At 42.0% G+C, this 27,595-nt stretch overlaps 1 protein-coding gene across 3 annotated transcripts in view; it reads left to right on the forward strand.

Moving 5' to 3' along the window:
- The first annotated feature begins 786 nt into the window (after positions 1-786).
- Positions 787-27,595, forward strand: part of scn4ab (sodium channel, voltage-gated, type IV, alpha, b) — a 41,333-nt gene continuing 14,524 nt past the window's right edge. The window contains exons 1-15 of one of the 3 annotated variants that reach the window (XM_026163773.1): positions 787-965; positions 17,279-17,457; positions 17,541-17,678; positions 19,662-19,780; positions 19,873-19,962; positions 21,395-21,523; positions 21,832-21,923; positions 22,077-22,349; positions 22,423-22,486; positions 22,574-22,715; positions 25,528-25,728; positions 25,797-25,905; positions 26,874-27,112; positions 27,242-27,313; positions 27,393-27,494. In XM_026163773.1, coding sequence (XP_026019558.1) covers positions 17,326-17,457; positions 17,541-17,678; positions 19,662-19,780; positions 19,873-19,962; positions 21,395-21,523; positions 21,832-21,923; positions 22,077-22,349; positions 22,423-22,486; positions 22,574-22,715; positions 25,528-25,728; positions 25,797-25,905; positions 26,874-27,112; positions 27,242-27,313; positions 27,393-27,494 — 1,902 coding nt within the window. In that variant the 5' untranslated portion in view covers positions 787-965; positions 17,279-17,325. Of the gene's footprint in view, positions 966-12,629; positions 13,272-17,278; positions 17,458-17,540; positions 17,679-18,975; positions 19,781-19,872; positions 19,963-21,394; positions 21,524-21,831; positions 21,924-22,076; positions 22,350-22,422; positions 22,487-22,573; positions 22,716-25,527; positions 25,729-25,796; positions 25,906-26,873; positions 27,113-27,241; positions 27,314-27,392; positions 27,495-27,595 lie in introns of those variants that run through there. The other 2 variants (XM_026163774.1, XM_026163772.1) reach the window with 2 other exon arrangements.

Below are 27,595 nucleotides of genomic sequence, written 5' to 3' on the forward strand. Positions count from 1 at the left end.
GAACACTTTTCCCGTCAGTTAACAGGTTTGGTTTTAAGAATATATCCTATATGGATGACTGGTTTCCCACTAAAGTACCTGATATTCTAACTGGATGGGACAAATGCTTAGTCTTGCAAGTGGAAACTAAAGTTGGAGTGTGTTATTAAGTGGAAAACATTCAGTTCAATTCAGTTTTATTTATATACCACCATAATACAACAAGTGTTGCCTAAAGGTGCCTTATACTGTCTGGTAAAGACCTTACGATAATACAGAGAAAATCCCCCAAATCTCATGACCCCGTAAGATTACAGTGGGAAGGAAAAACAGGAAGAACCTGAGACAGAACCAGGCTCAGGGAGGGGGCAGACATGTTTGTGCAGTACAGATGATCTGATCTCCTGAGATATTCTGCTCAAGCCAAGGTCTGATGGGAAAATCCTCCAGCCTGCCTGTGGAGGGAAAGTATGCTGCAGGACTTTCAATTCCTCTCATGGCTGCATAAAAGCTTTTTATGACTGTTGTGACAAAAACTTACGTTGAATCTAGCTTAGCCTTGGTGAGATTCTGCTTTCAAGAGACATTTTAGATTCAAGCTCCTCAGTTGTCATGTCTCACATAGGAATGCATGTCATATATCATGCATCTTTAAAAACAAATATATTTTTGACCAATTAATCTGTTGATCTTACTAAATGTCTCTTTTATTATTTTAAATGAGGGGTTGATAATTTATGTTGTCAGAAAGGATTTCATAAAGTTCTGATGGGAACTGCTGAACGTGTGTGTGTGTGTGTGTGACAGAGTGAGAGAGAGAGTGTGTGAGAGTGTGCTGACACACTACCTGACCTCTCAAGTTTCAGCCAGAGACGTAAAGTAAAGCGAGGCCAGAAGACCTGAGACGGAGAGAGACATACGGACAGGCAGCATGGTGCTGTGACTGATGTTTACTGGATTTATTGTGGAAGAAACAGCAGAAGCAGGTGAGTCTGAACTTTATGTTTTTGGACATGAAGTGAAACCTAAGATTTTATAGACTCAAGACATTGGTTTGTTGTTGACCTTTTCATTTGTTTATGGAGCAGTTTTTTGTGATAATTAAAGACACGTTTTCATCTGTTAGTCTGAAAACTTTAAAATTTACAAAAAATGTCTAAAATTACAATTTTCACCAAAGATTCAAAGTGCTTTGGATTCTGATTTAAATGTAAGAGCAGGATTTCATGCTTTAGTTTTCACTTTGAAACAACCGATCCTCGTTATTGTCCTGCTTCTCAGTACACTGTGTGTGTGTGTGTGTGTGTGTGTGTTACACCTGTTGCGTTGCTGTTAACCTGATACCCTCTGTCATCATATCTGCACATCATCAGACACTTTTTAGCTTAAATGAAAAAAATATCAAAGTAAATCAAAAGTAGACTCACTTTAACCAAACTGCTCTTCTTTTATGCAAAGATTCAATTCAATTTTATTTTATTTATATAGCGCCAAATCACAACATAAGTCGCCTCAAGGCGCTTTAAAAACCAAAAACACAGAATCATTTAATCTTTCCAGGCAGGTTTGGACTTTTGAATTTCCCCTATAGTGACCAGTCTCTCTACTTGAAACTTGTGTGAAAGCCTCACAGGAATGTTCAGTTGAGTGGCCTGTGCTTGCAGGTTTGGCATGTTTGCTAACTGAGTGTCTGTAAGCTCGAATTATGAGGATGAACTCTGATTGTTTCACTTCATGCTTTTGCTGCTAGAAATATAAAAAGGCAAAATAAATTTGTCTTGTTGCCATGGTTTTATGACGTGTCAAGAAACATGCTTCAGGGAATGATAGCGTAAGATGATAATAGCTCACAGTTTAAACAAGCAGGAGTATCTGAAGTGGCTGACGCAGAGACAGTGGAGTCAGATTTTTTTTTTTTTTTTTGGCCTTCTTATTTACTGCCCAATGTGTAAGTCGGAGAAACCAGAGTGCTCCTTCTTTAACATCTTTCTGGCAGATGATGACGTTGATCTCGTGTATGCAGCACACTGCAGCAGCACCTTGTGATTATGGAGGTTAGCATTACTATGCTACATTATCCACCCTAAATGCGACTCAGACTTTAATAGTTGTAAAGAGGGTTGGGTTTTATAAGACGAAGCACTGACTGGGTTTAGAGTTTAAGGTAAGCCAGCAGACATTATTTATAGGCCAGCTGACTGTAGTGAAGAAGCTGATCAGGGATCAGATATTAACAACTGCTGGGACCAACAACTGCTGCTTTCCAATATAGCCCTGTGTGGCTGCAGCAAAGCTGAGCACTAACAGAGGAGGGTCACACCAAAAGGTTAAGAGTCTGCCACAGGAAATGGCATTGAGCTGGTCACATTAGCTCTATTAGAGTCAGATCAGGATGCTATGTTTGCTATAAGATGAAGTGGCAGCTTCTGACCAGGAAACATTTCGTTTAAATTGATGATCACATATCCGGTTGCTTTTCTTGAGAACCGACAGGTGCAATAGTTTAATCACGTGTGCTAGCAGCTTCTAGCCTCACAGGCCTGTACTCCATACATAAGTTATGCTGCTGCCCGGGTTGGGTAGGTTAGGTCTGCAGGTATAGGTGTGAATGCGGGAGTGAATGCGAGCGCGAATGGTTGTCTGTCTCTGTGTGCAACAGACTGGCGACCTGTCCAGGGTGTGCCCCGCCTCTCGCCCTATGACAGCTGGGATAGGCTCCAGCGCCCCCCGTTACCCTGAAAAGGATAAGTGGAAGTGAATGGATGGATGGATGGTCTGCTACTGTGACATTCTTTAGCAATAAATGCCCCAGGCTTTGTAAATAAGAATGCAACAATTTATTCAAGTGTTCAGGTCCCCAGGAAAACCCATGACATCCTAAAGCAGAGGCTGTCAGAGTCCAGAGCATTCTCATTCCCAACACATAACCCTGTCAGATGTGTTTTCCAAAGCTCTTCATAATCAATATGTCAAAGACATTTACATGTACAGATTCATTCCATCTGGCTCTCCTCTGTGTGGTTAGTCCTTTGTCTTTCCTGTTGTTGGCTCATCTGCTTACCTCCCTTATGTTTCCCAGGTTCCAGGTTTCGCGGTTCAGGTTTTTGTATTGTAGTTGTGCAGTGTTCTGTTAAAGCCTTCTCCGTCTCTGTCTCCATCTGCATTTGGGACCACAATCTCTCATCTCCGTCTGCCTCAGCAGATGTGACAGTAGCACTTTCAGCTTTGTTCATCATGTTTCATGTCTTGATCTTGCGTTGAATGACTTTGACAAGGTGCTGTTAGTTTTTGGTTCTTTGTTGTATTCATTTAGAAGTACTAGAATGTCTTTTTCTCCTCCAGTGGGTTGTCAGTTATTATTTATTTATTTATTAACCTTTATTTAACCAGGAAGATCCCATTGAGATTAAAAACCTCATTTTCAAGGGAGACCTGGCCAAGATAGGCAGCAGCAGATGTCTCACAGTTACAGAAATGACTCAAACACAGGCAGCAACAACACACATGCAACAATAAGTGAAAGAATACAAATAAAAAATAAAATAAAATTCTATAAAATTCAAACAAAAATAAAAAAGTCAGTTAAAATGACAATCAATCTAATTGAAACAGTTACATGTTATGGACTTGGCCTCAAGGATTCGTAAGTAACTATTAACAGTAGTTTCGTAACAAACAATGTTGCATGACTCACTTCAGCTTTTTGCTACCTTTTTTGTTGATCAAGTAAAGGGTGAAAGGATCTCCTCAGTAACTGTGTGAGGAGTAACATCACCAGGGTCAATTGAAAATCTGATCTAAAGATTAACCCTACATATTAATGACATTTATATGAAATAAGGACTACAGCCAGAGATTGGGAAGATAAAGCTTCCATGCCTGATGGGTACAAATTTAACCTATGTCAGCCTCTGCACCTTTACATGCTTGGCCTCTTCACACATGGAGAGTTCAGTTGCTCACAGATACGACAGTAACCACATCACTTGAACTTGCCTGAGTAGATGTCAGGCAAGTTCAGTTACAGTCAGGATTAGCTACATGAACTTAACTTTGGTTAATGCTGTTATTTCCATAGAGAGTACAATTTGTCTTCTTGTCAGTCTTTCATATCTTGTACATGTTTAACCTGATAAATATGTCACGGTGTGTTACACAGGTTTCACCACCAGGCAGTGCCAATGAGCAGAAAAATGTAGACAAATAAACTTTATCTAATGCTGATGCTAAATGTTAGCATAAGGAGAACTAGTTCCAGAAAGAGTGTTTCATTTACAGAAAAAAAACTCTACAAGTGAAACTGGTGCCAAGTTCACCTGTGTGTTTCACAGTAGTACTAACTTTAGTAAACTGTAAATTTACCTTTATCCAACCTCAAATAAAGTAGCATTAGTCACCTCTGGTAAGCATGAATCGTCCAACAAGTTAATGTTAGCTATTTAAATAACTGATAATTCCATCGTATCATACTTTAAGGCAGTGGTTCCCAAACGTTTTTTGCTGGGCCCCCCTTAGTTTTACAAGAAAAATGTTGCTCCCCCCCCCCTCCCCCCACCACAAACACATCCTCCAACCACACACACCCATATTTTGTTACTCCATTGCGGTTTATTTAACACCTGAAACATTTAGTAAACAATTAAGCAAATACAAGTAAACTGCAATAAATTACAGGTAGTAATAAAATACACTACTATTTCTTTTACGCTACGTCCACACCTACACCTAAACGACTTCTACTGCCGTTTTGACGAGCCATCAGGCAGCCTTCACACCTCCAACGGCCCCAACAATAGAGACACTTTGGACACTAATTCCCCCACCTCTCCCCCCTCCATAGAGCCATCACCACCTTCAAACCGTTCACCTACAACACCCCCCTCCTCACCCCACACAAAAGAGGATTTCACACCACCTCCTCCCACCACAACTCTTCATATTCATGAAGCAGATGTGAGGAAGCAGTTTAAGAGTCTGAATGCTCGAAAAGCTCCCGGCCCAGACGGTGTGTCTCCTGCCACCCTCAGACACTGTGCAAACGAGCTGGCCCCAGTGTTTTCTGGCATTTTCAACTCCTCACTGCAGGCATGTCATGTGCCTTCCTGCTTCAAGTCCTCCACCATAATCCCTGTCCCCAAGAAACCTAGGATCACTGGACTAAATTACTACAGACCCGTGGCTCTGACATCTGTGGTCATGAAGTCTTTTGAGCGCCTAGTTCTCTCCCATCTCAGGACCCTCACGGCCCCCCTCCTGGACCCCCTGCAGTTTGCATATAGAGCCAACAGGTCTGTAGACGACGCCATCAACATGGCCCTACACTTCATCCTGCAGCATCTGGACTCCCCAGGAACCTACGCCAGGATCCTGTTTGTGGACTTCAGCTCTGCCTTCAACACCATCCTTCCAGACCATCTCCGAGGCAAGCTTTCCCAGATGAATGTGCCTGATCCCATCTGCCGGTGGATCACTGACTTCCTGACGGACAGGAAGCAGCATGTGAGGCTGGGAAAGAATGTCTCGGACTCCCGGACCATCAGCACCGGCTCCCCTCAGGGCTGTGTTCTTTCTCCTCTGCTCTTCTCCCTGTACACCAACTGCTGCACCTCCACCCACCAGTCTGTCAAGCTAATCAAGTTTGCAGATGACACCACCGTTATTGGACTCATCTCGGACGGGGACGAGTCTGCCTACAGGAGGGAGGTTGAACGTCTGGTGTCCTGGTGCAGCCACAACAACCTGGTGCTGAATGCCCAGAAGACAGTGGAGATTATTGTGGACTTCAGGAAGCACACAGCCCCACTCCCCCCCATCATCCTGACTGACACCCCCATCACCTCTGTGGACTCATTCCGCTTCCTGGGTACCACCATCACCCAGGACCTGAAGTGGGAGCCCACCATCACCTCCGTCATCAAGAAAGCCCAGCAGAGGATGTACTTCCTGAGGCAGCTGAAGAAATTCAACCTGCCAACACGGACGATGATGCAGTTCTACACTGCAATCATCGAGTCCATCCTCACCTCCTCCATCACCGTGTGGTACGCTGGAGCCACTATCAGGGACAAACAGAGACTGCAGCGTGTTGTGCGCTCTGCTGAGAAGGTGATTGGCTGCAGACTCCCATCTTTGCAGGACCTGTACACCTCCAGGACATTGCGGCGTGCAGCTCGGATCTCAGCTGACCCTTCTCACCCTGGACACAGTCTGTTTGACCTGCTCCCCTCAGGCAGGAGGCTCCGGTCCATTCGCACCAGAACCTCTCGCCATAAGAACAGTTTCTTCCCCTCTGCTGTTGGACACATGAACAATAACCATATGACTGTTCCCACCACTAACACATGACCCTACGCTGTGTTCACTGCATCATTCCATGTTTGGCACTGATCACCACCTGCACTCATGTATATATCTTTCAACGTAGCACTCTTAATTCTTATTCTCATGTATATATCTCATGTATATCTCATGCACATATCTTCCCACGTAGCACTTTTAATTCTTATCCCTACTTTTATTTTTTTCCATGTCTATTTAAGTGCTATTTATGACACTATGTTTGCACTGAAGCACCGCAGCAATTTCCTAATGTTGTAAACCTGCTCAACATTTGGCAATAAACCCCATTCTGATTCTGATTCTGATTCTACACGGGTAAACCACACGTAAACTGCGCTTCGAATCACCGAAAACAGTTTTTTTTTAAACTCCTTTTTTGCGTTTACGTGTGGACGAGGAATACAGAGTTCGTCACGCAACGTCAAAGGTATGTGCCTTTTTTTCACGTCACGCTGTGCACCACGTTATTGTTTACATGTTTACAGGGGCGATCGTGGCTCAAGAGTTGGGAGTTCGCCTTGTAATCGGACGGTTGCCGGTTCGAGCCCCGTTGTATCCTTGCGCAAGACACTTCACCCGTTGCCTATTGGTGGTGGTCAGAGGGCCCGGTGGCGCCAGTGTCCGGCAGCCTCGCCTCTGTCAGTGCGCCCCAGGGTGGCTGTGGCTACAATGTAGCTTGCCATCACCAGTGTGTGAATGTGTGTGTGAATGGGTGGATGACTGGATATGTAAAGCTCTTTGGGGTCCTTAGGGACTAGTAAAGCGCTATATAAAATACAGGCCATTTACCATGAGATGAATTGCAGAATGGCAGATAGAGACAAAATACTGTTAATCTGACAATCTGCAGGTTTTACACGCTTACATATACATTTAGAAAGGCAGAGGTGTCACGGTGTGATTATTTTAGTTGTAGTTGTTTTTTTTTCCTGTGTAATAATATTCAACACTGCTATCAATGTGCCTCTTTGTGCAAAATGGGTTCAAAAACATAAACAGCTGTGGGACTCTGTTTGTCCGTGATTTGAAGAGCCCAGCGCGTGTTCCCGACGCAAGGAAAACCAATTCTGCAGGGAGACCTACCTTGGCATTTGTGCAGGTGAAGCCAAAGGGCAGACATGCTTCACCATATTTTCTAGTCTTTGGCTTAGAATGAAGTTGGTTTGGAAACATATTCAGCGATGCTTCATCTCCTGTATTGTGTTTGTGTGGGAGCCCCAGGACTCTAGAATGCAACCAATTTGGTCACAAATGCGACCAAACTTTTCAGTGGTGCGACTAAAAAAAAATTTGGTCGCACCGGTGCAACCAACTGTTCGGGTAACAAAAAAAAAAATAAATAAATCTCTGCAACTCTCCGTGTGGTCAACAACAGACACACATTATGCCCCTATCATGGACTAAACCAATCAGAGATAGTCAGGGGCGGGACCTCTCTGATTGGCCATGGTCCAGTTGAAAGTGCAGGTGGAAGAGGGAGGTAAGTAGCTTGAATAAAGCGATACCGATTCATTAAATCCTGAATTGAATTTTAAATATAACTGTGTTTTGCCAGAAACGCCAGATTCTCAGATTAAAGCTCAAAAAACTATTTCAACAACCACCAAACAGCAAATGAGAGCAGGTACACGGATTCCACACAAAGGCGTAAATACAGAGCGGACCCGACACATAAGAATCAGCTTTGTCTTTCTCAGCTTTCTCACCCGACGGCCCGTAGACAGACACGCTGTCGGAGCTTAGCGATTCTGATGCGTCGGGTCTGCTCTGTATTTACGTCTTTTTGCGCTGATTCTGAGCTGCAGGTTTTGTCTCTCCAACCAAAATTCACTGAGCCAGCAGCAAAAGAAGCGGCAAACTACGCTTCATATTTGATAAATGTCGTCATGAATTCCCTCTGAGTTTTGCTGTTTTGCTTCCACCATGATAAAAATCACACTTCATGCACAGCTCTCTCTCTCTCTCTCTCTCTCTCTCTCTCTCTCCCTGTACTTCAAAAACAGTTTCCCGTCTCAAATCTCTGTTTTTTGCATTATTCATTCGCTTATTACCCATCAGTGTACCGTTGTTTACAGCGCTGTCGGCCGCTGTCTTTTTCTTTTTCCTTTTTTCACTTAAATGACCTCGGACAAGAAAGCCTAATTTCTGCTGTTCAGTACTGAAGAAATTCTAACTTTTTAAATTTTTTTGTGTTTTATTCTCAGTTACTTTGACACAAAGGCATCTGCAGTGATGTTCACAATTCTGATGAAGTCTCACATGTATCAGTACTGATGAATGATCAGAATTATAATATTTCTGACTGTCTGAGGCTAAATTGAATCGAATCAGGATGTTGAGAACCGGAATCGAATGGATTATAGAAATCAGTGATGATACCCAGCCCTAGTGAGCAGCCTAGGCCTGACAGAAGTAGATGTAGCTGTGGGTAACAAGAAAAGATGAAAAGAACTACAGGGAGTGCAGAATTATTAGGCAAGTTGTATTTTTGAGGAATAATTTTATTATTGAACAACAAACATGTTCTCAATGAACCCAAAAAACTCATTAATATCAAAGCTGAATGTTTGTGGAAGTAGTTTTTAGTTTGTTTTTAGTTTTAGCTATTTTAGGGGGATATCTGTGTGTGCAGGTGACTATTACTGTGCATAATTATTAGGCAACTTAACAAAAAACAAATATATACCCATTTCAATTATTTATTTTTACCAGTGACACCAATATAACATCTCCACATTCACAAATATACATTTCTGACATTCAAAAACAAAACAAAAACAAATCAGCGACCAATATAGCCACCTTTCTTTGCAAGGACACTCAAAAGCCTGCCATCCATGGATTCTGTCAGTGTTTTGATCTGTTCACCATCAACATTGTGTGCAACAGCAACCACAGCCTCCCAGACACTGTTCAGAGAGGTGTACTGTTTTCCTTCCTTGTAAATCTCACATTTGATGATGGACCACAATGGGGTTCAGATCAGGTGAACAAGGAGGCCATGTCATTAGTTTTTCTTCTTTTATACCCTTTCTTGCCAGCCACGCTGTGGAGTACTTGGACGCGTGTGATGGAGCATTGTCCTGCATGAAAATCATGTTTTTCTTGAAGGATGCAGACTTCTTCCTGTACCACTGCTTGAAGAAGGTGTCTTCCAGAAACTGGCAGTAGGACTGGGAGTTGAGCTTGACTCCATCCTCAACCCGAAAAGGCCCCACAAGCTCATCTTTGATGATACCAGCCCAAACCAGTACTCCACCTCCACCTTGCTGGCGTCTGAGTCGGACTGGAGCTCTCTGCCCTTTACCAATCCAGCCACGGGCCCATCCATCTGGCCCATCAAGACTCACTCTCATTTCATCAGTCCATAAAACCTTAGAAAAACCAGTCTTGAGATATTTCTTGGCCCAGTCTTGACGTTTCAGCTTGTGTGTCTTGTTCAGTGGTGGTCGTCTTTCAGCCTTTCTTACCTTGGCCATGTCTCGGAGTATTGCACACCTTGTGCTTTTGGGTACTCCAGTGATGTTGCAGCTCTGGTGGCAAGTGGCATCTTGGCAGCTGCACGCTTGACTTTTCTCAGTTCATGGGCAGTTATTTTGCGCCTTGGTTTTTCCACACGCTTCTTGCGACCCTGTTGACTATTTTGAATGAAACTGTCACGGCTCGGGTCAGCGGCCGTGTGAAGGGTGGAAAGGAGGACTCAAATGCAGCACTTATTCAGACGTGAGGGTGATTTATTAACAATACCAAACATAAAGTGGAGATGGCAAACAGAACTAAGGATGAACTAAACTGGGAGAAACTAAGCCAAGGAGTGGCAAACCTGAACATCGAAGTGAGAAACAGCAGGGAGAGCACGCAGGGAATTTCACAGGGTGTGAACACAGACGACGCGACGAGGAGCAGAGGAAAACACACACTATAAGTACACAGAGAGACACTGGGAAATCACACACAGGTGGGGGAAACAGCTGGACCTGATTAACCTGACGAGACAGGGGAACACTAACACCAGGGACCAATAGAGGGAGCACAAACCCAGAACCCAGTATCTAAAATCCCAAACACAAACCATCCCAAAACAGCCACAAATAATAATGAAAGTAATAACAATAAAGAACATAAACACAAAGTCACTGAGTCATGGCCACAGGACCATGACAGAAACGCTTGATTGTTCGATGATCACGCTTCAGAAGCTTTGCAATTTTGAGACTGCTGCATCCCTCTGCAAGATATCTCACTATTTTTGACTTTTCTGAGCCTGTCAAGTCCTTCTTTTGACCCATTTTGCCAAAGGAAAGGAAGTTGCCTAATAATTATGCACTCCTGATATAGGGTGTTGATGTCATTAGACCACACCCCTTCTCATTACAGAGATGCACATCACCTAATATGCTTAATTGGTGGTAGGCTTTCGAGCCTATACAGCTTGGAGTGAGACAACATGCATGAAGAGGATGATGTGGACAAAATACTCATTTGCCTAATAATTCTGCACTCCCTGTATTGATAACTTTTTTGTTATGTTAAGGCCTGATCTGTCTGAAATTCATAGCCAGTGCTCTGACACAGTGCCATCAATCTGTGAATGCTGAAAAAGCACAGTGTATCCAGAAAACACATTATATGCTGCAATAAATACACTGCCCAAGTGTCCCTCTACCACTGCCTTTCAGCAGCGGACAGCAGCAAAAAGGTCGTCAGAGGAGGCCGAGATGATGATTAAGTTTGACATTTTCTACAATATTGACAAAGCACTTTAAGCACAAGACTGTTAATCATTCAGAAGTGAATGTTGTCTGTATGGACTGCAATTTCCCCCCCCAAAAAACTGCACATGTAAAACTGCGGTGTTAAGTGATGCGGTTGAAAAATTGGAGTGCGCCTAACTTTTGTGCCGGTGCACCTATTTTTTTAAAGTTAGGCGCACCGGTGCCCCCATGGCAAAAAGTTAGTCTAGAGCCCTGGGGAGCCCCGTCACAAACCTGTCCATTATGCTAGCAGTGTCCAAGCGTTTATTTATTTATTTTCCTTTTCATACAGTGCCCCTCCTGCAATGGCTCTGCGCCCCCTGTAGGGGGTTGGCCCCACACTTTGGGAAGCTCTACTTTAAGGGTTAACAGAATTCACCGAAAACAGGATTCCAAAATCCTGCAGCTTAACCTGCAAACTGCCCCACATGGTGCCACAAGCACGACCTTAAGATGACAACTAAAAAGTTATTTGTTGTCATTTTCAACAGATAATCACTGAATACATTCAGGCCCACTAATCATGGCGTCTTCTTCACAAGCTGAATACATAAAAGACAACTGAGTGTTTCTGAGTGAATGACACAGACTAAACCACAACGAAAATGGGGCTAACGTTACACTAACCAGGAGATGGCAGCCTTTTAATGGGCAAAGTCTTTAAACCATCAGTGTGATAGAGTGGGAAAATTGGCTAACATCATATCAAATGTATCAGTTAAAGCCACCAATAGTAACATTAAGTGATACAATCTTAGTTTCAGAAACGTCTTCTAGAGTTAAACTTATTTTGTTTAGTGTGAATCCTGATCAAGGTCTCTCTTATCTGTCGCCTAGGATCAGGAGACGCTGGTCTTAGAAGCAAAAAATATCAAGAAATAATAAAACTGAAATAAACAAATTTTTTCAGACATCTATTAAATAACACGTTGTTTTAAATTGTGTTAAATTGCGGGGACACCTTGTGTACCGGCATTATTAAAAATTGCATGCCAGGTTAACTAATGAATGACACAACACTTTACAGTTAAATAGATACATGGATAAAATTAAGGAAAACAACGATTTCATGGTTTCTCATCTGTCAGTGGCTTTGCTCGGTAAATATCATGAGGTAATTTTCCTGTAATAAACTTATTTTTGCACATTTCTTCTAACATATCTTTGAGATTTTCTTCAGTTTCCTAATCTCACAGAGCCTGATTGTCAGAGGTTGTGTGCGGAGGCGAGGAAGAGATGACCCACACGCAGGACTCTTGGTGCAGAATGAGGTTTATTGAACATGGAGACAAAAGATGATAGGACGGCTGGCTGAACTTAACGGACTGGTAGACTAACTGGCTGGATGACTGAACTGAACACGCGACAGGAACAACATCAATGACATGACCGTGAACGAGTAGAAACAGAGGGCTTAAATACACAGACTGATGAGGATGATAATGAGAGACCGGTGAGTACACAGCTGAACATAATCTGGCTAATGACACAAGACGAGCTGACACAGGAAAAGCAGGAAGTGAGCACATGGAAGTGGAAAAATAAACTGAACATGAACAAAACTGAAAACACTGGGTCACCGACCCAGGAACCCTGACACTGATATGTTCACACTGAATAGTTTAGTGCAGGACACAGCAGGTTGTATTTAGAGGCAGGAAATGAGGATACATACAATCCTCCATAAGTGGAACAAAACTGATAAGAACCTCTGTTAATCCCAACTCTTAAAATCTTCCTGCTTTGTCTTCCAGAGCCTGAGCTCCGGGAGAAAATACAGAGGCATCCTGTTTTGTTTTCCTTATTTGAGTATTTTGCCATTCATTTTTACCTGCCTCTTTGTTGTGTTAATTTATAACCTGTGTAACAGTTGGTGAAATGTTAGTATTTGACCACATTTTGACCAGCTCTTGTAATGATAATGTAATTAACGCATTTTATTTTGTATGTTTTATTTTTATGTTGAGCATAAACATTTTCCTTTTTTTTTTGCATACCGGATTGGTGTACAGTTAATTTGATACATGGAAAATAACCGGTTAATTTTGTAAGTATAAGGTAAGAGCAGAGGTTACTTCCTGTTTTGGGAAGTAAGGTCAGAGAAGCTGCTCATGGTGACGGTCTAGCCGTGTGAATGTTAAAGAAGAAATAAGTCCTAAGTTCCAATTACACCGGTTTGTCTACTTGCAGGCCAAAGTGGTATGTTTGTTTATATTTTGTGAATTTTATATTGCAATATGTTTTAATGCTGAAATATAGTTTTCTTGTACATTTGTATTCACCAGTTCTACGGTGTACCTGTGTATGTTAAGAGAAGCACAGTAAACATCAGTAAGGAAGAACTCTCGTGTCTCTCGTGTATGTGTACAAGCCGGCATAACCTGTTTTTATTTAATGTAGTTTTCAGAGTTGAAGAGAAGCATAACTGAATGAAACACCCACACATGCACACATGCGTTATGGCAGAAGGTTGGAGGATTTATAGTTACAAGTTTCTTGGCATCTGATTTGCAATGTGATCCTCGCAGAATCCGTACAGACAGAAGCACGTGTGTGTGTGTGTGTGTGTGTGTGTGTGTGTGTGTATCTCCATGTTTGCGTGTGTGTGTGTGTGTGTGTGTATCTGCATGTTTGTGTGTGTGTGTGTGCTGGTGTCTGTCAGCTGCTCGACTCTGCAGCTTGGTTCTTGTCCGCAGAGATTTCAGAGAGAAATTGTAGAATCTGAACTTGCTGTCAGTGAACTTGGGAACGTCTCAATCAGAGAAACTCACACAGCAAAATTTGACACTGACAATATTCAGACAAGACAAATTTGTCTGCAACAAACCACAAACCAGCTGGGGTGACGTTAAACAGTTCAAAAACAGCCATCAGCACTTCTGAATTGATTTAAGTAGATGACTGCAGAGCTTTGCTGTTCAGATCTTCAGGAGGTTCCAGCCATCCAATCATGACACACAGAAAGACAAAACATTACTAATAATATAAAAACTTCAAACAGCTGTGGTAAACAGTGAGCGACGGTTCTGCACAAAGCAAACCACGTCACGGAGGTAAGAGTCAGAAACTCTAACGGGAAAGTCAACGTTAGTGTGCAATGTCAGACATAGGCTAGCTCTGTACTCATGCATCACACAGTCTTCTAACTCTGTGCAATAGAAAAACAGTGAGTGAGACACTGAAATGATTCCATTCCAACAGAAGGCAGCTCGCTCACATATCGGAGCTCCCATCTGTCTCTCACATGAAGATTGTTCAGGTAGCTCCAAGTCTCAGGACACGACTGCAGTCTTTGTTTCTGTCATGTGGTCACTTTCTGTCCTCCATGTTTTGGATCAGTAGAAAGAGTGAGGTGAGCACCAACAGAAGGTGATCTGAAGACGAGCTCAGTATGGAAACCCTCTGTGTGTGTGTGTATTTGTTATTATTGCTGCAAATTGTGGTAAATTCAGACTGAATGACAGGCCCTACATTAGTCACATGACAGTCAGCTGTTTCATATTGGTGCTCTGTGGTCACACGCTGTGCTGTTTAAAGTCGATATAGTTTAAATATTGCTCACCGATTTACAAAGACTTAAAGACACACACACACCTTAGACTGTTCTTTGGGGAACAGGTTGTTATGATGTTCAAGTTGGTATGATGTTTAAGTTCCCAAATAACTGAATAAATGTTTCTTTAAAATGAAATGTGGAACAGCACCCCCTGCCTGTAGGAGGCGTCTGCAGCTGTAGTCTGTCATTCACTTCCTGCTCAAAGACCAACAGAGCCAAGAGGGAGACAGGAAATACCAAACGTTACTGAGCACATCCAACAGCATTCTGCAGGCTATGGTTACACACACACACACACACGCAGAGTTATCTGTGTTGTTGTTCCAGCAGGGTGTGATGATGTTGTGTCACACCGATAGAGAAAAGTCCTTCTGCTTTTAATGCATCTGTGGGTGTGTGCCCTCTGATAGTGTTAGTGTGAGCTGATTTATGTATTTTGTTCTCGGAGTCACTCAGACTTTCCTTTCCTTCCTTAAAGGTGTAAAAAAAAAAGTTTTTCAGATAAACGGGATTCGATTGTGGACAAAGGAAAGCCTTTAAGAAGCTCAGTCAGCTTGATAAAATCTCCTTTTTCCTTTTCTGCAGCTGAATGTTTTCCAGGGAAGTTTATGAAATATTCTGGATTCACAGGCTGAAGATTTGTGCTGGAAAACTGCTTGTTGTCGATGTGAACACAAAATCAGAATGTCATCTGCATATAAACAGACTTTTTTGATCCGTGTTAGACGTCACGAATCAGGTCCTCATACTGCTGTGAATTCCGGCCTTATGCATTAACAGTGAGGTTTCACTGCCACCATTAGGACCAGAACACGATCAAACCATGTGGGGACTTAAGAACTTCTCTGGATGTCAGGTTTAATGAAGACCTCTTAGTTAGGCAGGCATTCAAATGACATAATCTTTTATTGATGGAAAACCAACATGCCAAAAAAACAGACACACTGGCAGCTAGGAAACCGACTTGAACTCTGGAAAATTACAAAATAGGAGGTACGATAAGCAGGAAACAAGATGATGTGACAATGGACTAAGGCAAACTGAGGGAATAAATACAAGAGCTGATGAGGGCCAAGGAGAGACACCTGGGAATACACACAGCTAAATCTAACAACGGGACAGGAGCTAAAGAATAACAAAGTCTGGACAGACGTCAGATTTAATCTATCATGAATTATGTTTATTACTATTAGTCATAATGGGTTTTTTACTTAAAATGGTCACTGTGAATGTAAAGTGATGTAAAGTGGTCTCTGATGCCATCTTGTGGTGAATCAAAACATTACTGTCTGTCAGTCTGTGTGTGGCGCCGGCTATCACCAGAACAAGAGGCTGAATGACATGTCACTGATGGACACACAAACATTCACACAAACACACAAACACATGCACACATTGACAAACAAAGACATATAAATGCACACACACACACTTTCAGGTTAAATCAGAGGACGCAGCTACAGCAGCTCTCACTGTAAGCCTGGTTTTGTGCCATCATCAGATTTTCTGTGGTTACATTTGACCTATTGTGCTTTAATGTGTTTGTATGTTCATGAATGTGCATGTGTGTGTGTGTGTTTTGTGTTTCCACAGCAGTGGCACTTTTAATGAGAGTTAATGTTTTGAGCTGAATGTTAACGAAGCTTTAAATGTGTTTGTTCTGATTGATGTTAGTGAAAGTTATTACATTTATTTTAAATCTGTTATTCTTACATGTGATGAAACAACATTTTAACACAGGTGTTACTTAGTGTTTGAGGTAATAATGAATTCTTTGGACTGATTCAAAGTGTGTGTGAGCGTCTCTATTAAGCTTCCTGTAGCCTAATATTTGTGGGAACCAGCAGAGTCACTGAGCTGACAGACGAGCTGGGAGACATGCAGTTTCTCTGCTGAGTCTACTGTAAAATGTAGTCAATCATCAGTGTGATCAATAGTGATGATTATATTCACTGAAAGAAGTTTTTATAACATGCTACATGTCGGAGTCACGGTGGATGAGTTTATATCCAGCTAAAATACAAAACAATGTAGGGGTTCAATGAGAGGTGAAGAGGGTATGAAAGAAAATCATGTAGAGACACTGAAAGGATGTGTGTGTGTGTGTGTGTGTGTGTGTGTGTGTGTGTGTGTGTGTGTGTGTTGGAATGAGCCAGGTCATCGTACTCACTGTAATTTTACACCCAAGGGTTAAATTGATGACTCCCAACAGCTGCTGGTGCCATAGTAACGCAAGGGTGGGGTCAACACCAGCAACACTGAAAACATGAAAGCTCAAGTGAAGTATAGTGAGATACTGCATTCTGATTTAATGTTGTAGTTTTGATTTAGCTTTACTTATAACTACCACATGACGGCAGGAAGCTCCGGCCCAAGGTAAAGACTCTAAAATATGAGAGAAAGTGTTGAGCTGTGAACAACATTTAAACGCTCCAGGCAGGAAGGTAGAACGTATTTTTAATAGTCACGTCATTTCAGATTACCAGTGAACTTTCTGATTGATTCTCGTAATTATTCACACTTTATTTACAGTCACATTTTTCTTGTGGTTCTTGTTTGACTTAGTTCGCTTTTAGTTAGTTTCACCGTGACATCATGGTGCTCCTTTCTAATGAAGGGCTTAAATCCCCTGCATTTTCTTTCCCTACAGGTGACAGGTGAACTAGGGAAGTTCAGGAGATTCTGCATGATGCCAACATGGCACCTCTTTTGCCCCCTATTGGTTCAGAGATTTTTAAACGATTCACACCAGCATCACTGGAGGAAATCCAACGGCGCCATGAAGCTGAAGAAAAGGAATGTCAGATAAGAAAGGAGAACAACATTGAGGTATATAATATACTGACTGATCAGCTAAGGATAAGTAATCAGGACTCTGAAAACATATAATCCATACTCTGGCTGTGCCACAGATTGCAGAGGAAGATCTTCCTAAACCAGCCAGTGACCTGGAGGCCGGAAAACCTCTTCCCCTTATATATGGAGACCCACCTCCTGAGTTTCTCAACACCCCACTGGAAGAGTTGGATCCTTTCTACCAGTCGAAGAAGGTGCTTTTGTTTAAAGAAATATATGTTTGAACATAAGGATGTCCATAAGTGTACAACACATTTCTGTAATTGTATTATCATATCTACGGCCATATGTTCTGAGCCCTCAGGTGAAGAGAGGAGCTGAACTGCCAACTGATCACCAATTGGTGGTGAGTTGGATCAGGTAGCAGGGGCAGATGCCAGACACACCTGGCACACCCAAATATATCATGGGGGTGTGCTGGAAATGTTCTACACCTTCATTGATTAGGCTGCTGCAAGGAGATGCAGCTGCAAAGCAGTTGATACCTCTCGTGATCCCTAATCAATATTGTGGACACCAGAGGGGAATAGAGCCACTGGGCCATTGGGCTTGGTTAGCCTGTGGGACTCCACAGGCAGCTGACAGGTACCGACAGGCGAAGGGGAACTCAGGCTATAGATGAAGCAAAATATCACAAGGGGAAAGAGGTGCTCGAATTAAACTGTTTATAGCAGGGTGGGTTGTTGCTTACTTCAGCTGACTTGGTCATAGAAAGGAATACTTTGAGGGCATCCTGAATCCTATTGGCATAGCTTCTGTAGAGCTAGCAGAGTCTGAGAACAAGGGAAGGAATTGGGCTTAGTTAGCCTATTACTAGAGGTGAGTCACTGACACAGTTAAGCAGTTTCTTGGAGGCCTGGCTCCTAGGGTGGATTAGGTTCACCATGAGTTTCTAAAAGCCCTGGATGTTGTAGGGCAGTCACGCTAATGGTAAAAACACAGCCCTTTTCTGCGGTGCCAAGGTGCCACGTTCCCAGCCACCATCGATGAGTCAGAGGCCCCCGGGAGAATTGGTGGGGGCGCGGGAGATGTCGTCAGTAAGTCGGGAACTATCGCCTGGATGCTGAAGCTCCTGGTAGCCAGGAGAATGTGATCTGCTTCTTCTGCAAGTGAGTGGTAAACCTTCGCAGCCAGCAGTGCTCTCACTGTCAACGTAAATGAAGACAGAAAACCAAACAGCAGTGACTGAAGTTGGAGGACGAATGCAATTTTTTTTCCACACAAAGAGGGTTCCCGATGGTTAGGAACAAATGTAATCACATGGCAGGATGCTGTTAATGGACCAATTTTCAGTCAGGAGAACAACTGCAATAGAAGGTTAGTCATTAACATACTGCTGCATGGGCTGGGCTGTAGTTACATTGTAAGGTTTTAAAAACTGAGCTTAAAAAATGAATAGTAATGGTAAAATCCGAGAGAGGCCGACAGTGATCACTGACTGTTTTAGATTAAATAAAACAAGATACAAAGAGAACACGCTAAAAACACAACAGCCTTAATAAATGCAGAGTGGTTTGGACCCAGAAGCAGGATTCATCAGGTCATCACTTAATGATCGGATATTCCACCCTCTGTGAATGGTTTAATGCAGTACAGTTGTTATTATTATCACTCGTCACATCCTGTTTATGACAGTTAAAATAACATTCATAAGAAAATTGTCTGTGTAAACTGTATCTGGTGTTTATTAGGCCGATACTACTGTACTTTAATGTAATTGATAAGCATAGTACTCCAAGAGCCATATATTTTATGAGGTGGTACTCATTGTGAAAAGCTTGAGTAGTAAGGCATTCCTAGTTGACACACCTGCAGCACAATGTGGAGCTCTGGGATGGTTCCTCTGGATTGGCAGACTGGGAAGGTGGTCCCCATCATTATGAAAGAGAACTGGAGGGTGGATGCTCCACCTATACAGCGTCTTGAGTTTTCCTGGAATTGTTTATGTCAGGGTACCAGAGACAAGAGTTCATTTGCTACTAGAACACTGGATTCAGGAGGAGCAGTTTTTGTCATGGTTGAAACAATGGACCAGTTCTTTATCCTCTCGAGGATATTTGAGGTTGTGTGGGACTTTACCCAACCAGTCTACATGTTATCATTTGATACTGATGGTGAGAAACACCATACCACCTGTCTGCCTGTCACCTGTGTCTCACCTGTCTGTCTCTCTGCAGACCTTCATTGTGCTCAGTAAAGGAAACGTGATCTACAGGTTTAATGCTGAACCCGCCTGTCACCTGCTGAGTCCATTCAACCCACTCAGGATCTTAGCCATCAAGGTCCTCATTCATTCATATCCTTTACGATAGTTTGCACCCTACCTGCATAATGTCACAGTATGCCTTTATGACAACAGGATGACATTTTTTTTCTTACAAATAAAACTTTATTCAGTCTGTTCATTATGGTAACGATTCTGACCAACTGTGCGTTTATGACGATGAGTGACCCACCAGCATGGAGCAAGACAGTCGAGTGAGTTCATGCACGCGCGCACACACACTCTCTCTCTCTCTCTCTCTCTCTCTCTCTCTCTCTCTCTCTCTAAAGTGACATCACGTTTCAGGTTATTGTGTGGGGGTTTTTTCATGTTTTGTGGCTGTCTGAGACCCTGGAGTATAATCGTGGGTGGGTCTCTGCAGATGTCTCTATGACACCACGTGACATGTTTATCAGTGAGCACAGAGATTCTCAGAAAGCTGAGAGAAAGATCCTGCAACAGCTGGAAAACGTGCTCTGTGTCATGGTCCTGGGCCATGTTGGCCCAGTATTCTTAGTTTTCTTGTATGTTTGTATTTTGTTCCCTATTTAGGCCATGTTTCCTGAGTTGCCCTGTTGTGTTGTTCCCTAAGTGTTTTCCCTTCGTGGCTTTTACCCCCTGTGTGCCCCTCTGTGTATCTGTGAGCCCTCGCCTCTCCTTATGTTTTATTCCATGTTTCCCCTGCCCGTTATGTCTAAGTTCTCCCCGTGCTCTCTCTCCCCCTGTGTGCCCTCTGTGTATTTATGAGCCCTCGTCTCCCTTTGTGGTTGTTCCATGTTTCCCCAGCCCGTTATGTCTGTGTTTTCCCCGTGCTCTCTCTCCTCCTGTCTGAACCTCTGGGTTAGGGTTTTGGAAAAAACCCTTGGACTACCCACGTTCCCTCTTTTGACTTCTTGTATTCCAGCAGCGATTCTTAGTCTCAGCAGCTTTGGTCATTTGGTTGTTTAGTTCGCCCCAGGCACGTGGTTACAGTACCATGTTGAAGTCACATGACACATAAAAACAATAATCAAACATTAAACTAACTGAATCAAAGTTTCTTTGATTTAAATCATAATTAAGTGTTACAGCTCTCCTTTACTTTCCTCGTTTCACTCTGCAACCTGATTTCTGCTGGAAGAATATATGTAAACTCTCATTTCCCTCCATGAAATGTGATAAGAAAAAAATCCTGATCATATTGTAAAACTTCAGCAGAGGAAATCCTGTTTAATTGTGAAAGTAAGAGCATGCATATATGTGAAGGCAACTCTTAGTTTGCTACAAAGCACAAGGACTGGGTGCTGAAGGTCACTTGGTCTGATGAGTACAGGTTTACCTTGTTCCAGAGTGATGGAGACATGAGAGTAAGAAAACAAGTGGGTGACGTGATGCATCCATCATGTACACAATATCACTAGTACCTGCTATACAAGCCAACCTGATCAGCTGAGTGAGATGGTCAGGTGATGAGAGGTGAAATGTCCTCACAAAACTGTCACTTTCTTTCCAAACTCCACCATGACCTGGATGACCGATACCTACACAGACATATGTAATGGTCAGAAATCCAGTGTTAAGTCCAGTTGGGGATTTTGCTGTGCTGCTATAATACCCTGCTGATATGAGTTTTATGTTTTTTATTTTCTCTGTTTCCTTGTTGAACAGATATGTGTTCACAGGCATCTACACATTTGAAGCATCTATCAAAGTTTTGTCTCGAGGATTCTGCATCGGAGACTTCACCTTCCTCAGAGACCCGTGGAATTGGCTGGACTTCATGGTCATCAGCATGGCGTAATAATCAATCATACATTTGATGTATTAATCAGACAGCATACGGTTCAGATGTAATTTTATTTCATTTTATTTGGCAAAATGAAAAAAAGAAGCCTCAGAAGCAGCTTTAACTGTAAAAGCAAAATATTTTATTTTAGATGGAAGCTATTTATATTCCATCTTCATAGTTAAATTTCAAACAACATTTAGTAATTAAAGGAAGATGATGCAAGTGACGATGATTAGAATGATTACAAAGGTGAAAAAAATTATGAAAATAGTGACAATGATAAGAGATGAAGGTGTTGATGATGTGTCTATTCCAGATATTTGACGGAATTTGTGGATTTGGGAAATGTGTCGGCATTGAGGACATTCCGAGTTCTTCGAGCTCTTAAAACGATTACCGTCATCCCTGGTCAGTGTGTGTGTACATGACTGGATTTTGGATGTTAAGTGCACCTAAAAAACAAAAAACGTGTTTAACCACCAAAAAACCAGCGATTTTCGTCTCCCTGTAGTGATGACTTTGATGTTTGTGATTAGACTTTAACACCCATCCAATCCGCAGGTCTGAAAACAATTGTTGGAGCTCTCATCCAATCAGTGAAGAAGCTTGCTGATGTCATGATTCTGACAGTTTTCTGCCTCAGTGTCTTCGCTCTGATTGGTCTTCAGCTCTTCATGGGAAACCTGAGGCAAAAATGTGTCCTGATGCCACCACCATTTCTTAGCAACCACACGTCAGACAGTAATCTTAACACCAGTTTCTATGGCAATGACACTTACAGCAACAACACGGGAAGCAGTAACTTTGACTTCTACGAGTACATCAACAACCCAGGTAGGAATACTTTAAGGGTTAGGATTAAGCTTCTCTGAAGAACATAGCTGTAACCCCAGTCTGTCTGTCACAGAGAACCATTACTACTATCCTGGTCATGCTGATGCTCTGCTGTGTGGAAACAGCTCTGATGCTGGGTATGTCAACATAATGATACAAATAATAGTAAATGGCAATAATAGTAATGTTAACATGAGCACAGATGATGACAACAATGTGTCCAGGGTCTGTCCGGATGGTTACGTCTGTATGAAGGCAGGGAGAAACCCAAACTACGGCTACACCAGCTACGACACTTTCGGTTGGGCGTTCCTGGCTCTTTTCAGACTCATGACTCAGGACTTCTGGGAAAATCTGTTCCAGCTGGTCAGTAACTCGCTGGTCCACTATAGGCTGTTTCCACAAACTGTAAAAATGGACACATCCTCCATGTAGAAAAAGCTGCATACTTTCCAATCAATCAGGAGCCATTTGGTCTCTGCGAGAAAGTAAACCGACTACTTAACTGGCTTTTGAGTTCACTAAACTCTTTCCTAATGAAAACTGATGTTTGGATAGAAGCAGTTCACACCAATTATCTCAAGTCACTTGAAAATCGACACCCTACAATATTAGAGAGCACTCTGCAGCAAAATGCTCTAATAGGATGCTGTTATGGCATTTAAGATAAGATGGGACCTGATTGTTTAAGACCTTGTATGTGAGGAGCATGATTTTAAATTCATAATAAATGTAACCCTCTCAGGCTCAAATTAAACTTTTTGTTGCTAATGCACAACCAAGTCCTGCAGTGGTACTTCTGAGTAAAACAAACTCATAAAATATGTATGTGGGGTAATCAGGTTGTTAGTTTTTAACTGTTGCAAATCGGCAACGCCTGCCTTGAGAGGGTAAACAGGGAGCTAATGAAGAGAAGCCAGTATGGGGGAAATCAGCTCTCTTTATCAATATAATGTGTCTGTGTGTGTGTGTGTTTATTGTAGGTTTATTCATTTGTAAGGAACCCCATTAGCCTCCACAACAGTGGTTTCATGTCTTCCTGGGGCCCAAACCATCGAATACAATCAAATTTAAATGTCTGTGTGTGTGTGTGTGTGTGTGTGTCAGCCTGTATGTACACAAACCTCTGCATCCAATTCTTGTTTTTTAAAGTGATTCATGATGTGTGACATACAATCCTTCACTGCAGTTCACCGATACCATCAAAAGCCCTAAAATACTATGAGATTCATGCTCATGATGTGTGGATGGAAACTTCTGGCCGATGACTACTCTACTGATGATGATTTAAAATATTACGTAGCTCCATCAGACCTGTCGTGACTGATTTTCACTTCAGTTCTTGTGTAATTTGGCATACTTCAGGCTTTTCACTCTGTTTCCCACAACATTGGTTTGTCCCTTGAGTAAAGAGCTTTGTATGAGTTAATGATTTATAGGTCAGAGTTCAGAGGCTCAATACACACAAGAAAAAAATTTCATTTGAAAATGGTCAGGGACAAGGACTGGATTGAAAATGGATGAAAAAACATCCAATGTAAAAAGAAGAACTTTGAAAAAGCTTGAAAAAACGTGAAAAACTATTGGTCAAGAGAATTTTTTAAATTACAAGACAATCTGGCTCCTTGGAAGAAACATATGGAGAACTGAGGGATGGCATTTGGACATTACATCCATTTTTGAGATACAGTCTGTTTCCTGACTTCCCATGATGCACTGCCATGTTACGTTTCATTCGGTTTCTAACTTTCTCAGAATTTAGGATGAAAAATATTTGTGTGACGTTTGAAATATTTGACAGCTTGAAACAGCATAACTGTAGATATAAACATCATAAAGAGAACAAATACACCTGTGTGACGTCAGCACAGAGAAGGGCCATTTACCATTTTACCAAATAAACACAAAATAAATGAGTGCAGAATTAAATGAGAACATAAACAGGGCAACAGTGTCATACATAGGGCTGCTCGATTATGGCAAAAATGATAATCACGATTATTTTCACTGAAATTGAGATCACGATTATTTGACGATATTTATTTAACCCTTTAAGACCTACTATAGAACCAAGTCCACCAGAGCTTATATTATTTTTTTTACATGTTGTAGTGCCATTTGTGGGAGCATTTCAAGTTGCTATACATCAATACAACTGTTATAGCCCATATTTTAATAATATGTATGCATTAAGTCCATAGTAATTACATAAATTGCAAAAAAGTGCAATAAACTACAAAAAAAATTGAAAATCGTTTTTGTTTTGTTTACATATATTTCTACTTGGAGAAATTTAAGAGGTTTATCCCTCAAAACTTTAAATACAATAAAGTTGCAAAAAATAGTTTCCCACCACAGGAAATTTATTTTGAGTGTCTTCATAGTTTTATTTTGGAGATACAGCAATTTTTATATATTGCAGGAAAAACAAAAAACAATCCTATGATGCAAATTTGCAAAGAAAACAGCATGTGCATCATTTCACTGTGGGAAGTGTTACGAACAGCTGATAGGAACGGCAAAGCGTGTTTCTGGAATATTATGTTTTTGTTCCTGCAAGCGCTTTTTATGCAATTTTTGCAAAGCTATATGTGGAACGAAACCGTGACCGAGGACAAGCTGATGGCATCAGATGTAAGTACAACTCCTCCGGTTTCATATGCAAAACAAATTATTGCGCTAGCTTACACGGTTCAGGTTCTACAGGGATTTAAAAATAGTTACGCAAAACGGAGCGTGCTGCTCTGACCGGCTTTAAAGGGTTAACAATGACTTTAAAAAAATAATATAAAATAGTGTGCAACACCACTGAAGTTTTTTTTTTTAAACTCTCTTTTCAACCAACGGCAGTCACTCTCCAAATAACTTCTGCTTAGCTTTCCGAGCTTCCCTCGGGTCCTCTTAATCAGCGGTCTCCAACCTTTTTTGCGCCACGGACCGGTTTATGCCCGACAATATTTTCACGGACCGGCCTTTAAGGTGTCGCGGATAAATTAGGGAGGGGCTAATAATCGGCTCAGTCATTTTTAATGATCGTTGAAAGCCCAGATCGTAATCGTGATTAAAATTCGATTAATTGAGCAGCCCTAGTCATACATCTTATATATTATGAGACAAACCAAGAGCCAAAGCACATACAGCAGTTCCGCCCACCTGTCCTTCTTTTGTTTCTATGCAGACTTTGCGAGCCGCCGGTAAAACCTACATGATCTTCTTTGTGGTCGTCATCTTCCTCGGGTCATTTTACCTCATTAACCTCATCCTGGCTGTGGTCGCCATGGCGTACGCCGAGCAGAATCAAGCCACCATCGCTGAAGCCAAACAGAAGGAGGAGGAGTACGCTCAGATCCTGGAGGCGCTGAAGAGGAGAGAAGAGGAGGTCTGATCACTGGCATGAAAACTTGCACAGGATCATTTAAACACAGCTGAATCTTTGTTTCATTACAGCAGGCAACCAGGACGGCAGAGCTGTTAGAGGATGCAGACCCAACACTGCAGAAGAAAAATTCATCTACAGATTTAAACAGCCACAAGCTAGAGCACAATGCAATGGAAGGTACATACACCTGTGTCATGTTACCTCTAACACAGAGCCTGTGGGATGTCCTGTCATTATGACCAACCAGGCCAAACTGTTCAGAGGTAGACGTTGAGCACCTTGCGGGAAAAACGAAGCTGGTCGTTTTCATTTGAATGGTCCCTATGTAAAGTCTCTTTAAAAGCATTTTGAAGTCTCTGGTAAAATCTCTGTGCTATACTAACAGTGTTCAGTGGCTCTGTGGTGTAGTGGTTAACACCTGGCCTTATACGTGAAAGATCTTTGGCTTGAAAGTGAAAGGAGGCACGAAATTCATCCTCAGTGAGTCCCAAGTTAGCATAAACCCAGATAAACATGAGGGTTCAATCATCCATCTGTCTTAAATCACAGCTGCTGCAGCTGAAAATACCAACCTACAGTGTCCAAATAGCATCATCTCCAATGTTCATAAATGTCTATAGTCATTGTTCAGCTGCTTTCAAATACATTTGGTCTAAAATGTTTATAGGCACATTAATGAGCTCAAATCAATTACAGCTTTCATGTATTTCCCACAAACAGCAGAAATATGTTAAACCAAAGGTTGAATTTAACTTTGAGCTACTGCTATGCAGCAGAAGGTGAAATAAACAAAGACTCCAGAGGAGAGATTTAAACCACAGTGGTAATGAGTAATAGCTACAGCAAGAACAAGGGAGATGAAAATTAACCTTCTTCACCTGGAGATAGAAATTCAGTCTAAATTTTTAAACAATCTCACTTGACTTCTGATCTCTGGCTTGTGACAGTATGCAGGGAAAAAGCATAACACAAACAGAAAGCCTTCACTGTACTTATAACCTCTGTGAAGCTCTTTGTCTTACAATGAACACTGCATAAATCCCATTTAATTGGTCTGTGACATTTGTATGTGATATGTGCACATCTGGACCTTTAGAGAAAATCTCAATAAAGCTCATGCTTCACCAATTAGCTGTGACTTTCAGAATTTGAGGATGACCAGAGGCCGTGTCCTCCATGTTGGTATGTGTTCGCTGACATCTTCCTGAAGTGGAACTGTTGTGGCTGTTGGCGATGGCTCAAGCAGTGGCTCTTCATCATTGTTATGGATCCATTTGTGGACCTCACCATCACCATCTGCATCGTCCTCAACACTGTCTTCATGGCTATGGAGCATTATCCAATGACAGAGGAGTTTGAGGAGCTGCTGAGTGTTGGGAATCTGGTCAGTGATAGAGTCATACAATGTGATCCTGATTAGATGCATTCAGCTCACATGAATGTTACACTCTGTTAAACACAGTAAAGATCTTAACATATTTGGATGTCTGACCCCTCACCTCTAAACCCCCAGGTCTTCACAGGTATCTTTACAGCTGAAATGGTCCTTAAGCTTCTGGCCATGGACCCGTATTACTACTTCCAGGTCAGACTTTGCGTTTGTTTACTGATGATTCACAACTGTTCCTATTCTAACATTTTTGTACTTTTTGTCATGGCTGTAGGTGGGCTGGAACATCTTTGACAGCATCATTGTCACCATGAGTCTGGTTGAACTGGGATTAGCTAACGTTCAGGGCCTATCAGTGTTACGCTCATTCCGACTGGTCAGTGCATCATCATCATTGTCATTACCATCATCACTTACTCAGAAAGTGAATGAAAAATGATATTAGAATCAGAATCAGAATCAGAATGGGGTTTATTG

Source organism: Astatotilapia calliptera, chromosome 4 (genome assembly GCF_900246225.1).
Source record: "Astatotilapia calliptera chromosome 4, fAstCal1.2, whole genome shotgun sequence".
Classification (NCBI taxonomy): domain Eukaryota; kingdom Metazoa; phylum Chordata; class Actinopteri; order Cichliformes; family Cichlidae; genus Astatotilapia; species Astatotilapia calliptera.